This window comes from Carassius gibelio, chromosome A1 (genome assembly GCF_023724105.1).
Source record: "Carassius gibelio isolate Cgi1373 ecotype wild population from Czech Republic chromosome A1, carGib1.2-hapl.c, whole genome shotgun sequence".
NCBI lineage: Eukaryota > Metazoa > Chordata > Actinopteri > Cypriniformes > Cyprinidae > Carassius > Carassius gibelio.
The window spans coordinates 13,608,246-13,624,429 of record NC_068371.1 but is presented as its reverse complement, the minus strand read 5'-3'; the positions used below and the strand labels follow the sequence as shown (position 1 = coordinate 13,624,429).

The window sequence follows — 16,184 nt, the reverse complement described above, 5'->3', positions numbered from 1 at the left end:
ACAGAACTATTAACGACGATGATGTTCAAGAGAGAGTGTGAGCACTGCGTGTGCTGAGGCACTGCCGCTCTCAGCGCAGTCTAAATAAAAGTCTCGCCTTGAACACATCGACAAAGCAGATAAATTTATTGGCCATGCAGGTATTTGAAAAATGGCAAATATCGGCTGATATATCGGCCTTGGCGATATATAGGTTGACCACTACTTTTGAATGGACTGAGAGACCGGTGGTTTTACAGTCGCTTCAGTTCATCCCTTCACTTCATCTCACTTCATCTCACTGGAATATGCCATGATGTATGTCACTCCGTCTGCCCGCCTTTGACAATAAGCCAGACGACTTGGCAGAAAACTTGTCCACTTTTTAGTCCTCCACAAGTGATAATATCAGCAGATGGTGCCATCTAAGATGTGTTTCATTTTCTTTCCATGCAGCCTCATCATGTAAATGACCCTTATTGTGTAAAGACTGTATATATATATACCGAGTACCAAAAAGACAAAGTAACACAAATAATTAGAGCAGGTGGAGGTAAAATGCATGTGATTTATTTTTTTAATTTTAATTTTTTTTTTTTCTCTCTGCCAGATCTGTTCTCTATGGAGTACAACAGTCTCATTATTGGCTAATTACTGCTTAAAAACCACATGGATTGAATTTGAATAGGAGCACATTTGTGATGCCGCAACCTGGGAGCATTCAACAAGTTTCATTTATTTATTTTTTCCACAAAGCACCACCTGAAATATTAATTAGACACAAACAATTACCTCCTGCTAAAGCGCTTATTAGGAGATTAGATCTCAGTAGAGTTTGATGCATGCATAATGCTCCAACATGTGTTTATACTGACTCACAGGGTTCAGATAAAGAGGCAGAAATTCAATAAAGGCAAAATGATACATGCACATAATTCAGTGTGAATCACAGACTCTACAAACTGGATAATTGGAAAGATAATTGTGACTATACTTTTATTTTTTACTTTATCCTTGTTTATTTAGTTTTAGGTAGAGACTGGTAATGTTTGTAATTATAATGTTCAATAAAATCAAGTACATTTATTTAAATAAATTAGTTTTGACTATAATTTCTTACTTTAATCCTGTTTGCAGTTTTTAATTTAATTTCAGACAGAAACTTGTTACATGGACTTTCAAAAAATTCAAATAAATGTATGTTAAATAAAGTTTAACTATATATATATATATATATATTTTTTTTTTTTTTTTTCATTTTAAACTTCATCGCAGTGAACTTTTTTTATTTTATTTTAGGCAGGATCTGGTTGCATGGATTCATAATGTTTAATAAAATTATTTAAATAAATTAAATCATTTTAAAGATTGAAAATTTCCCACTGACATTGTTAGAATGATGATCCATTCATTTACAACAGTGTTATTACAGCATTTGCATATTGCATTGTGATTTCTTTTCAATGTATTTTCATAATGTATATGTTCATATTGTATATTCTTTTCAACTTATTCTCATTTCATATTTTGTCATATTGAAATTTCATATTGTATGCCTTTAAAGCATGTTTTATGTATTTATTTTTTCATTTAGACTTTAATTAAGCAGAAACATAATAACTCTTGTGATTTAAAAGATAAAGAGATTTTTTTTTTAAAAGACTGCTCGGTTAATTACACTAAATTTAAATAGATGGATAAATAAGTGAAAATATAATCCTATTCTAATGTCCATCTTTATATAAACATGGAACAGAATGTTATCTGCTTTATAATACGTCAACGCAAAGCATCTTTCTGTTTTGCTTAACTAAAATGTTAACACATTCATTAGCTGCCTTGCAAGCACAACACTTCCTTCAAGAAATGCAGATCTAGTTATAATGTTTGCACCTTTACAACCAAGGTGATTTTCACGCTATAGGTGAAAGTGCAGCCTGCAGCCTCACATTATTCTTGTCATACAACGGAGGACTATGTAAAAACGCTGACTTCCGATGCACATAGTGCAAGTGAATATTACAATTGAAGTCATTCTGCACACAATGTAGAGCTGCAGGGCATGTTAATGTGAATGTGAGAGGTGCTGATCCTGCTAAAGTCGCTCCTGATGGGGTCATGCTTGAGTCAACAACAACACTTAATCACGTGACCGCCTCAAATGCACCAGGTTTTATTCTAATCAGCTGTAGGAAATGCATTTAAAGGCACGCAATTCGGGCATGTGTTTGAATAAATTATGAATTTTGTTTAATTTATTAGGTTTTTGCACATAAATGCATTTGCATTTGAGTCGCTATGATTATATCAAATTATAGATTCACAAAAAGTGAATCATTTATGTGTTTGGTGAGCCCCAACTGTGAACACTTGTGATTAAAATATTCCCACCAAATGTTTGCTTGTTGATTTCCAGATATTTCCCTGAAGTTGTAAAAGATGGCCTTACGAACCAGCTCAATAACCCAGAGGTGGAAGTGGACATCACTAGACCAGACACCTTCATCAGACAGCAGATCATGACCCTGCGAGTGATGACCAACAAGCTGCGAAACGCCTACAATGGCAAAGACGTCTACTTCCAAGACTCCAGTAAGTCATTTCAGTACAGATGATGCACCCTGATATGATTAAAAAAAAAAAAATATATATATATATATATATATATATAATTTAGCAATTGATTGTGTATGAAAAATTCAAAATATAAATGTGTTCAAATTGCAATCATTAATGTTAAACGCATGTTAAGTTTTTTTTTTTTTTTTTGGTCCATCCTAATAACAATCAAACAATGAATAACTTATACGTGAGATGCCATCAGAAATACAAAGATTTACGTATTTGCATTTGGCAGATGCTTTATGCAAAGCAACTTACATTTGTGTTTTGATATATATATATATATATATATATATATATATATATATATATATATATTATTTTTTATTTTTTTAGTGCAATATTATGGTACACAAATAGCTCAAATGTGTAAAGGATTGAGAATGCATTGGTATTTAAGTCATGAACCATATATTCCGTTATTGACACTTATTTTGGTTTCAACCTAGATCTGGCTTTCTTAAATCTATGCATAGATGAAAATATATTTAATTGCACAGGTAAAAATAAACCCAAACTGGCATGTACATTTACACCCGTTTCTGATGCAAAAGCTCTCCAGCATGTGATATTCCCTGTAAAGAGGCCCACCCACCCCTCAAACGGCCGCCAGCTCCATTAATCATAAGACGGTATTAGAAAACATCATGCGCAGTCTAGACCCTCTGCCAGACTCAGTGAAATGAGATCATGCGTCTGTCAGAAACATAAAACCGGTTGCGACTGACAACAACGGGAAGCTGAATTATGATAATGGAGGGTTGGGTCACATATGACGCTAAATGATCCAGGAATATTTACATCCTCGGGTGCAATTTATGTATGATCTGAAGTAACTCTAAACCTATATGAGGACCAAGTAATGATACAAGGAATCAGCAAATCATTTCAGAAATCAACAAATTAATAAAATAAAGATAATAAATTGGAAATATAATGTAAACTTTTAGCAATTGATAATATGTATTTAAAAAAATAAATAAAAAAGGTATAGCAATCATCAAGCCCTTACAAATAAGAAACACAACAAGTGATTTATCATAAAGAGACAAATAATACTAATAACACACACACACATCCTATATATATATATATATATATATATATATATATATATATATATATATATATATATATATATATATATATATATATATATATAATTTTATATATATAATTTTATAAAAAAAAAGATAAGTGTAGTAAGTGAACTTTTAAAATATATAAAAAATAGAAATCATGAAATAATAAAAAAATACAAAAAATACAATTGATCATTTAAATCATTTAGCCTGTTTTAATAATTAAACATCAAGTGTCATATATAATGTAAAATGTAATGTTAGAATAAAAATAATAATTCTTCTTATAACATACTAAAACAAAACAATAATAGATAATATGTGAACATATTTGACTTTTTGTAATATTTCACACTTAAAGCATAAAATATAACATTATTTTTATTCATTCATTCATTTATTCATTTTAACTTATAAGGTTTCGAAAAAAGTGAAAACTAGCAGTACTAAATGTAAGTCCTAAATGTATTTTATTTATTTATTTTTTATTTTATTTATTTTGTTATTTTATGTAATTTTTTTTTGACACCGAAGTTGACTGTCCTTAATATTTCTATTTACCAATTTTCCATTGTACTGAACCTTCTTTTTTTCAGCAATTTGCTTTGCTTCTTTATGTCAGGTGATGAGGAGAGTGGCTCAGGCAGTGGAAGTGGCTTCACGACTGAGCCTGAAGTGGTCCACACGGAGCCCCCGATGCTGGAAGCAGACAAAAGCGACCCACAACCACCAACTGATGAGGCGGCCCATCAGCAAAAGCCTATGTTGCAGTTACTAGCGGCAGTAACGGCCCTCACATGGCTGCTGCTGTGGCTGAGATAATGGCAGTAGGCGGCAAGCAGCCACACGGACGTTTGAGACAGACGCAGTGTCGCTCGCGCTCTTAGCCTTTCCATAACTGGACTGGACGTTTCCAAAAAAATAAATAAAATGGTAATAAAAAATATCAAGAAATAACCCATGAAAAAGGAGAGCAAGCTAAATAGCTAGGTGTGAGGAGAAGGAAGAGCGAGCAAAGACCTTTGCATCCTGCTTGTTCCAAAGAATGCTTGGTGCAATCAGAAGCAGCTTCTCTTTTGGCCTCTCATTTCTAAATGAATTTAAGAGAAAAACAAACTTTTCGGGGTGAAAAGTAGTCACCATGCAAATGGGATTGCTTTACTTTTTTGGAAGAGAATGGGAAAATATGAAAATCTATATTTTTGCTTTCCTTTTATACTGCATAAATGAGACGCCAAAGTACGCTCTGGTGGGTTTTTTTCTGTTTTGTTTTTTCTTAATGTTTCACCCCTCCTAAATAATTGTACGATAAAAAAAAAGAAAAAAAAGAGACGTTATAAAGAAAAAGAAACAATAAAAAACTATATAAATCACGTTGTTTATGTACCACTGTGAGAATGCATGGGAAGGTCCCGAGTAAATGTTTTTTCAGTAACACTTAATTGATTTTCACACAATTGTAAAGCTTTATAATTATTTTTTTTTCCGTTTGTTTCTTTTCATTATTTTATTTATTTATTTTAATTGTTTTGCTAGGCTTATGGAAATTTAAGGTAATTTTTGTAAGATTTTGTAAGATGGTTTTAGGTGATCGTGAAGGTCAGGTTTTACAGAGGACTGCTCCTGCTTAATTCGAAATAAATTATCCTAATTTTAATATATAAAATGTTTTCTTACAGAGAAAGATTTATTTATATTTCTAATATAATTATATATTTTGGCTTTACCAGTTAGCATCTTTTATTCAAAAGCGCATATCTAACAAAATCTAACAAAATTTAGCTCTTTGCGGAGGAAATTCATTAATTTACTTTACAAATATTAGTTATTTGTAGTTTATACATCTCATTGTAATCAATTATGTATGCATAACACTCATTTACTCATCAACATTTATTTTTATTTTTTTTCTTTATATGTAGCTTAACATATCAGCGTTTCGTTTATAAACATTTATGTGTACATTTGTAAAATTACTTTGTTTTGAATCAACAGGCCTCATTCATGAAACTACAGCAGATTAAATCTGCATGTAAATAAGCAATGTATAAATACATCTATTTTATATAATGATGTCGACAAAATTATTCTTTTTATTTGCATTATGAACAGATTTGGGGAAAAAAAATGCACTACATCATTTTCGCTCAACAGTGGATACTTTGCACTGAATGGGTGCCGTCACAATGAGAGTCCAAAACAGCTGATAAAAAAAAAAAAAAAAACCTTCATAATAGTCCAATACATTAGTCTTGATGAATTTGTTTCAAACACACAATCTTTGGTTTCATAAGATGTTAATTGTTGGTCTGGAGTCATGTGGATTACTAGTTGATTATTGTGATGTTTTTATCAGTTGTTTGGACTCTCCATCTGACGGCACCCATTCACTGCAGAGGATCCATTGGTGAGTAAATTCCTAAAATTCCATTATATATATATATATATATATATATATATATATATATATATATATATATATATATATATATATATAAAATAAAATATTGACATTGAAATCTGTTATGCTCATGTTTCACAAATGAGGCCCAGTAAGTTTGAGTCACTATGAATGTTACAAGGGCTCTTTCTTGATTTGATCCAGTGCAATTCAAATCCGATTTACACATTGACAGAATTACCAGGCCTCCCGTTATGAATGCTGGCATGTGTTAATGTATCGTTTTATGACAGCCTCTCCAAACAACTTATCGTTTATGGAAGGACACCGTGCATTCATCCAGAGCTGTAAAGCTGTTCTTTATGTTCAAAGCCGCCTGCTAAAACACTCTTTTCATCACTGAAATGAAAAGATGCTAAAAGATCCTCTAATGTCCTCTTCTCATAGATGCGTGAAGGTTGAATTGAAGTATCAGTGAGGATGGGTGCCATGTGGAATATAGACACAAACATCTTTAAAAAAAAAAGAAGAAAAAAAAGGAAATTTGGAAGTGAGAGAGAGAGAGTCTGGCGATGCTCCGCTGCTCCTGGTTTTGAAGGCAGGACAGACAGCAGAAGACTGTGTGCTTTTTGCTCATGCCTGGGTACTTTTGTCTTCCCAGAAAGGCTCAGAAAGCACCTCGGTGGGTTTTGGAAAATGAGAAATTCAGTGAGCCAAGAGAGAGGGCACGTTGAAGAAAGGTCGATCACGCGGCTGTGTCTTAAAGTCAACATGATGTCAGATTCCGAACCCTGTTCGCTTTATAACATGTTCCTAGCCCTTGTGTTGAGCTGAAAATCTTTTACCTAATTTGGTGCTCCCAGTCAAAAATCACCAGCCTTTTAAAATTGTGTGTAAATCTGTCATTCTGCTCTATTATCACCTAATCTAGGATTGAATCTTTTTATCAATTTTGTTTTCTTTCAGTTAGCGCAGGTTTTGCATTTTTAAACAATTTTTAAACTGATTGATCATAGGCCTCACAGCTCATGCATCTCAAAATTATCAAGAGATGATATATATATATATATATATATATATATATATATAGAGAGAGAGAGAGAGAGAGAGAGAGAGAGAGAGAGAGAGAGAGAGAGAGAGAGAGAGATTGGTAAATTATTCATACAGTTTATTTTATATGATCTATTTTAAAACTGTCACCTAAAAGTCTTGTGTAGTGTCAGCTTTGATCAACCTTTAAAACCTTTAAAACACACAATGTATTACAACATGTACAACTCATTAGACATAATTATAGTTAATGAACTAACTTTGGCCCAAAAATAATAATAAAAAAAAAACACCAAAAATAATTGTAATTAAATGAACAGTAATGAAAACTAAACTAAACTGATGGGAAAATGTTTTTAATAGATGTAAAAATTCAAGTACAAATTCAAAACTGTAACGTAAGAAAATGCATATCATTTTGGCAATGTTTGGGAAAATGATGAGAACACAACATGAGGACTAAATAAAAACATTCATTTTAAAATATATCTTCCTCCTTGAAAATTAAAATTACAGAAGTAAAATAGGCCATTTTATGTTGATTTTAAGTGTTGGATGTGAATGCAAGGAAGACACAATTGAAAAGTCTTAAAAGTGGTTGAGGGTCCCAAAAGGGCTGGTAGCTAAATATGTCACAAAGGGGCACATTAGTGCAAAAAACATTTTTTTTATTTTTATTTTTTCCATTGCCCTCCTTTCTTGTGCGCTACTGTCAGAAACTGAAGATGAAGCATGTCATGTTAAACTTTTCCCAATAGCTTGAGTGTTTCTACTTGTGGTCTGAATGTATTTGGCTTTCCTCTTTCATGTGGAGATGATATCGATTCAACAGTATCGCCTATTTTAATGGTCTCGGAGGATGCAAAGACTAAGATATCCCTCTGTCAAATGGACAAATGGTTTTTAATTTTGATATTTTAATGTGTTTGATGAATACAAACCAGATCCAATCACTCTCTTGAATTTATTTTCTTGTTCCACATTGCACTTTGAAATTGTGTTCCACAATTAGAACTTCATAAGCGTGACAAAACAAGAAAAAATCAAGTACAAGCCATGTCAAATATGTTGAATATACTTTGAGAAGATTGTTGTCTGAAAGTGAACATTGTTCCCACTGAAGCACGCTGCTTTGAGCTACCATACGTGAAGTTTTAATCCAACGTTTATGTCGTGCAAGCAGACATGCCTTACAGTTTGTTTTGTGTTTTTTAAGTACTAAATGGGTTGCATATTTGGATTTTTTAACTCTATCTTATATACAGATAAGTAATGAAGGGGTGCAAATAAACATTTTATATGAAAAAAAAAATACATTGTTTTCATTTATGTTTGTGCATGTAAACTTCCATCACGTATTTAAGTAATGAAGTTAATCATTAATTAAAGGTATTTTAATATATGCTGGTAACACTCATGAGATCTTTATTGTATCATGCACCATTAATCCATTCTTTTTTGCGGGTCAAACCAGATTTCATTGGAAATGCTGATGTGATCAAATCAATCAAGCTTTAAGGAATAATTAAATGCCTACGAAGTGTTTATGGTTTAATGGGTAAGCTGAATGAAATGACATCTTAAAAAAAAAAAAAAAAAATGTGTGATTAGATCATAAAACGTTATTAAATTGAGGTTCGGTGAATAAGTGTGTCATCTGATCCAAACCAATTGATTCATTAGAAAAATCCATAATTTGGTTGTATGTTATGTTTGTTTTTGCACAGTCAGCGAGAACAACCCATTAACATGCGTTCACCATATTTATTTCCAATATTGTTACAGCATCCAGTATTTCTCTCTCATTGCACATGGCTCTGCTAAATTATAAATATATATTTGTGCTGCAATGCTGCTGTAACCACCTATTCCAATTTTAATGAACCACTTCTCCCAAAACAATTGACTGGAAACCAAGGCCTTTGTTGATGTGATTTCTTCACTTGTCATGAAAAAAAAAAAAAAACATTGGACAAACCTTCAATTGCAAATTTAGATTAGATTTATGTGCACATGCAGGCACAAAGTGATCCATTTAGACACCTGTCCTTAGCTGTAAGTGATTATAAAACATTTCTGCACATGCATGTTCATTGTGGAAGCCACATTTTTCCTACAGTACTGTATATGGATAGGTGCTGCTGATTGCGTTGCATTAGGCTGGAAAATGTTATATATATATATATATATATATATATATATATATATATATATATATATATATGCGCATTGGTATACTCAGTACCCAATAAGTCAGAAACTTAAATTAACATTTCAGAAGACTAGTTTTGACAATGAACACTTAAAATAATCCAGAGCAAAGTGTAAATGGTCTTTAAGCTGCAATATTTCTGTATATAAATGGACTTTTGGGGATGGCTGTCGTTTGAGATCTGCTTCAAATGAACATTAGCCACTGGTTATTTTACACTACTCACTCATAGATGATATTCTGTGAGAGTTTTGAACTCAAGGAGAGGTCATCTTATAATGAAGCTACTCTCACAATCACATCATGTTTTTGTATTCAGCTTTGTAAGTGAATTTGTCCAACTTCTCACAAAACCTTTCAAGAACATATCTCTAATTAGTGTCAGCATAATACTGTAATGATATTAATGATTATTTTTACTTGTGGATCCACCAAATCAAATTACATACAATAATAAAAACCCAGGACACTTCACCAAATGAGCATCACTGCGCTTTTAAACATTTTAATTCTCTCTATACTTTAACCGAAAACTCAACACTCAAAAACCTTACATTACTGGTGTTTATATAAGTATCTTATACTAAATGGCCTTAAAGTTTACTGTAATGTCAGCTTTTAAATACACAATCTTTTATAACATTTTAAACAATTGCAACTCATTGGACATGATGATTGTACAGTAATGTCAACCTTTTAGGAAATTCATTAGCCTGCATGTGCAATGAAGAACCCATTTGGTTTGTAAACTCTAATGGGACTGGAAAATTGAAAACTCTGATTTAATTTTATTACGCGTTCCCTTATTTGCATGGAAATTACTATGTCTCCAATATTAACACACAGAAGTTGCATAGTCGCTCATATTATGATAATTTTAAGTTATGATGCTTTTGGAAACAGACGATCGTTTTTACGAACTTCATAGGCTTAAGCTTTTGGGAAACTCAGCCCTGCTTTGTACTCCCACATATCTGTGCACCTGTGCTCTCTATTTAGGTAGATCACTCAGTTTGGGAAGAGAAATAATGTCTACAGAAAGACAATATCCCATTTGACAGTAGAAATAGCGTTAGATATTAAAATAAATGGATCATAAAATGTCATGCATTAAGTTGTTGCTGTAAGGCAACACAAGTATAACTTAATCAAGAGTTACAGATACTTGGCAAGCCATTTGAGCACTGCACTTGTTTGATGATTCCCGGTTCTGACTGCAATCTGCTTTCCCTCAATGATTTTCCGGGTTTAACATGAATGGCATGCCAAGTCTGCTGCCTTTCCCTTTTTCAAAAACAGACCCAATTCCAGTTCATTTATATGCTGACTTAATTTATTTAAGAGATAGTGGGTGGTAAAAAGGGAAGGGCACAATATTAAGGGTATTAAGGGCAGAATTTACAAAGTTTCATAATACTATTCATTTCTAGACTAATTGGGAATAGCCTTTGACTTACAGCTAATAGCACAGGGATATTGGAGACACAGTAATTCCCATGGAAATAAGGGAACGCGTAATAAAATTAAATCAGAGTTTTCAATTTTCCAGTCCCATTAGAGTTTACAAACCAAATGGGTTCTTCATTGCACATGCAGGCTAATGAATTTCCAAAATAAGTTAAAGATGGGAATTTAAATACGGATGTTTCCCCACCGGAAGATTATTCCACATAAACGTGTTCTTGTTTTATCATACACGGAAAACAAGGTGGAGGTCAGACTGATTTGAAAAGATGATAAAGTTTTTTATTTGTAATTTGAAACCATGAGCAAAAGTCGAAAGAGATGAAAGACTACCAGCAGAATCATCTGATCATCATTAAATATGTAAAATAAAGCAATCTTTGTTGATTAATCAAATAAAGCTTTTATTACAATTCACTGCACCATACATTTACAATAATAAACTAAATAAAAACACCATCAAATTATACAAAACTCACATCTTACATTTTTGATAACAAAATATAATGATTATTATTATTATTATTATTATTTTTATTTTTATATATATATATATATATATATATATATATATATATATATATATATATATATATATATATATATATATATATATATATATATAAAATAATAAAATGCGATTGCCACAGAGTTATTTCTGGGAACACTAACTGATGAAAAATAAAAAATAGGTTAATCTCTTTGTCTATGTATTATTTAAGCTTATACAGTACCCTTCATTAGCCTACATGTGGAATCAACACCCATTTGCATTATTTGACTCTTAAAAAACAAACCTGTTAATTATCTCTAGGTAAACATATTAAATCCATATCTAACACAAATCTGAGTAACACTTTAGAATAAGGTCTCATTTGTCAACATTAGTAAATTGGTTCTGATTGTAAAAGTTTATTTTAAGGCCAAATTCTCACTTTTAAGTAGTTCCTTATTAGCTTGCAGAATATTGGCTGTTTAGTACATATAAAGGACATTATTCAGCATGACCAAATTTTTGATGCCTTAATCCTTCCAATACTAAACATATACTAAACATACTATATGTTTAGCATATAACATAATATATAGCACATTACATAACGTATAAAATATACTGTATGTTTAGTATAAACATATACTAAACATAGAGACTGTTCTGTCTATCTGTCTCATAAATAATCATAACAACAGTTATAATACATTATAAAACTTTCTTATTTGTGATTATAACTTTTATGTGTAGGATTTATAACATGCAATAAACACCTTGTTCAATCCACCTAATTTAGGCTGCTTGGCTATATATATAAAAATATGTAACAATTGATAGTCTGAATGCACTGTAAGTCGCTTTGGACAAAAGCATCTGCTAAATGCATAAATTAAATAAATTAAATAAATTAAATTAAATTAAATATATATACATATTATTGTTTTATTGTCGTTGTTGTTGTAAGAGATCTTTGTCTACAAGTTAACAATAGCAAGATCTGTAACATATAACTTTGGGAAAATTGAATTCAATGTAAGTTAAGTGGTTTGTGTTCATTGTATATTATAAATCAACATAATCTTAAAAGCTATTACCACAATATGCAAATATTATAACGCATTAAAACGCCTCAAGGTTACGCATGTAACCCTAGTTCCTTGAGGGAACGAGACGCTGCGTCGACAACGCTTTGGGGAACGTCCCTGACGAGACCGACTCTGAATATCGTGTGCAATCTGTCCAATGGATGGGTGTGACGTCACGGAGCGGGGTGACGTAGCGACCAGGAAGCTATATAAACATGTGCCGTGCAGCTGGCTTCAGCTTCGAGTAGGGAAGCAAGTGCCGGCAGGGGTGCCGGGAGTATGGCTCTGAGACGCAGCGTCTCATTCCCTCAAGGAACTAGGGTTACATGCGTAACCTTGAGGCGTTCCTTTTCGGGAACTCGAGCTGCGTCGACAACGATATACCAATGCTGCCAGACTACCAAATCCCTGCCCAGTGTGTATCCGGAGAGCACAGCTAAGGCGAGAGAACAGAAGAGCCCGGAGTGGCTCGCATATCAAGATCGTAGAATCTGACAAATGTAGAGGGCGTGGACCACCCCGCAGCGTTGCAGATGTCCAAGAGGGACACACCTGCTGAGAAGGCCTTGGAGGCCGCCATACCCCGAGTAGAGTGAGCCTTGGCCCCCAAAGGAGGGGGAAGACCAGAGGACTCATAGGCGACGTTGATAGCCTCGACTATCCAACGACTAAGGGTCTGCTTGGTGGCAGGAGAACCCTTGTTAGTAGGACCGTAGCAAACAAGCAATTGGTCGGACTTCCTCCACAGGGCAGCTCTGTGGACGTATGCGTTCAGTGCTCGCACTGGACACATACAGTTTAGCTTCTCTTGGTCTGGCTCCCGAAAGGGAGGAGGAAAAAAGGCCTGCAGTACGATAGGTTGTGGTGTAACAGAGGGAACCTTTGGAACATAACCCGCTCGAGGGTATAAGAATGCTTTGGCCATACCAGGGGCAAAGTCTAGATAAGTAGGGGCCACCGAAAGGGCCTGGAGATCTCCAACTCTTTTTAGTGAGGTGATTGCCAGTAGCAGGGCAGTTTTAAGTGTCAGATGTCTATCTGAGATATCTTGTATTGGCTCGAATGGAGCTTTATAAAGAGCCTCTAGAATCACAACCAAATCCCAGGGGGGAATACGGGACCGTACTGGAGGTCTCAGCCTCAGTGCACCTCGGAGGAAACGTGTAACTAGGGTGTCTACCCACTGACTGATCATTGAAAGGGACATGGAAAGCAGCTATGGCCGCCACGTACACCTTTAAGGTGGAGTGGGATAACCCCGCAGAGAGCCTAGCTTGTAAAAACTCCAGATCTGTACCAACTGGGCAGTTAACAGGGTCAAGGTGGAGATCTCTGCACCATGAAGTGAAGAATGTCCACTTCAGGGCGTACAGTTTCCTCGTAGAGGGAGCTCTGGATTGGAGTAGGGTCTCAACAACCTCAGTTTAGAGACCAGCTGCTAACAGTTGTGCCCCCTCAGGGGCCACACCCACAGCTTGAACGACTCCGGGCGAGGGTGAATTATCGTGCCCTGCGCCTGTGAGAGTAGGTCTGTCCTGATCGGTATCTCCCACGGAGAGCCGTCGAGGAGCGAGACTAGATCTGAGAACCATACTTGGCCCGGCCAGAACGGGGCTACTAATAGAAGACGGACCCCGTCCCGGCGTACTCTCGCCAGAACTCCCGGGAGCAGAGTGATAGGGGGAAATGCGTACAGACGAAGCCTCGGCCAGGTCTGTACCATAGCGTCCAGTCCCAGAGGAGCTGGATGAACTAGAGAGAACCAGAGGGGACATTGCGATGTCTCTTGAGTCGCAAAGAGGTCCACCTGAACTTTGCCAAACACTCTCCATATCTGCTTCACCACCTCGGGGTGAAGCATCCATTCCCCGGGCCTTGGCCCCTGCCTCAACAGTATGTCTGCTCCCACATTCAATCTCCCAGAGAAGGATCTGGTATGCCAGCTTGTACAAGGGGCGTGAGCGCAGACCCCCCTGGTGATTGATATAAGAGACCACTGATGTGTTGTCGGTGCGCACCAACACATGGTGACCTCTCAGGTATGGGAGGAAATATTTTAATGCTCGATAGACTGCTAACATCTCTAGGCAATTGATGTGCCATGTCAGATGGCGACCACTCCACAGACCGCGGGCAGGGTGGCCACTCATGACCGCACCCCAACCGGTGAGGGACGCGTCTGTCGCTAGCGTTACACGGCGATGAAGAGCTCCCAGCACCGGCCCTGATCTAAGAACCAAGGTTTCTTCCATATGTCTAATGCTGTGTTCACACCAAATGCGAATAGAGCGTCTGGCGCGAATGATTTCAATGTTAAGTCAATGCAAAGGTGCATTTACGCGCGTCTGGAGGTCTCGCGGCGCGAATGGGGCGTTAAGCGCGGCGCGGAAGATGCAAATTCGCCTCATTCGCGCGTCTAGTTCGCACGAATGACGCGAATTGACGCGCGAATGGTGCTTTTTATGCATATTTCTATAGAGACCGGAATAAAAAGGACCTATGTATATATATAAAACATATTAATAGATAAATTGAATAAAGGCCAAAGATAAGAAACGTTTCATTTTACCCCAAACGAATTATATTTTATATTGAACCACTAAAGAGACATCAGAGCCAGCGGCAAATGTCAGAAGATCTAGCAGAGGAAAGGCTACTCTCAGCGGATACATGATGACGGAGCTCCCGCTGATCGCATGGAGCTCATCTCTGAGATCGGCGAAACACATTTTTTAAATAGACGCTGTCATTATAAATAAACCGCATATTTGAGTTTAAAACAACTACATTCTCACCTGAAATACTTTTAAAACTACATTTCATGACACAATAACAGTAATATTTTGAAAATTATCAGAATAAAAATGGCGGTTGTAAATGCTCAGTGGACTCAGCTGGCAGAAGCCCCGCTCTATTCGCGTTTGGTGTGAACACAGCATAAGGCACGAAGGCATCGCCGCGTGACCTTGATAACTCGAAGTGGATGTCCCCTCGGGGAAAAGCCCTTGGACTTGAGCCACCACTGTAGGGGTCTCATGTGCAGCAGGCCAAAAGGTATCACGTTGGACGCAGCTGCCATCAGCCCTAACAATCTCTGGAATTGTTTGACAGTGAGTGACTGGCCTTCTTTGACTCTCTCGACTGATGTGAGGATCGACTCGATCCGAGCAGGAGACATACGTGCCTGCATCGTGGTCGAATCCCACACTACGCCTAGATAGGTGGTTCTCTGAACTGGAGAAAGTACACTCTTCTTGGCATTTAGTCTCAAACCCAGCTCCCCCATGTGTGCGAGAACGACATCTTGATGCCGAACCGCCATCTGCTCTGATTGAGCTAGGATCAACCAATCGTCGATATAATTTAGAATGCGGATGCCCTGCATACGGAGGGATACCAGAGCTGCATCTACACATTTCGTGAACGTGCGGGGTGAGAGTGCAAGGCCGAAGGGAAGTACTCGATATTGATAAGCTTTGCCCCCGAAAGCGAACCTCAGAAACTTCCTGTGTTGTGGAAGGATGGATATGTGGAAGTATGCGTCTTTGAGATCTATTGTGACAAACCAGTCCTCGGATCTGATTTGAGCTACAACCTGCTTGACAGTGAGCATTTTGAACTTCAGTGACATAACTGAGCGGTTCAGGTGACGTAAGTCTATGATCGGACGCAACCCCCCATCCTTCCTTGGAACTATGAAATACCGGCTGTAAAATCTGGATTCCCTGTCTAGAGGAGGGACCACCTCGATGGCCTCCTTCCTTAATAGGGTATTCACTTCTTGTTCCATAACCAG

The 16,184-nt window shown here is 36.0% G+C and overlaps 1 protein-coding gene across 2 annotated transcripts in view; it reads left to right on the top strand.

The window, feature by feature from the left end:
* Positions 1-6,091, top strand: part of LOC127996712 (glypican-6-like) — a 247,772-nt gene extending 241,681 nt beyond the window's left edge. Inside the window, exons 8-9 of one of the 2 annotated variants that reach the window (XM_052591977.1) lie at positions 2,396-2,571; positions 4,306-6,091. In XM_052591977.1, the coding sequence (XP_052447937.1) occupies positions 2,396-2,571; positions 4,306-4,505 (376 nt within the window). In that variant the 3' untranslated portion in view covers positions 4,506-6,091. The remainder of the gene's footprint in view (positions 1-2,395; positions 2,572-4,305) is intronic. The other variant, XM_052591971.1, reaches the window with a different exon arrangement.
* The last annotated feature ends 10,093 nt before the right edge of the window (positions 6,092-16,184 follow it).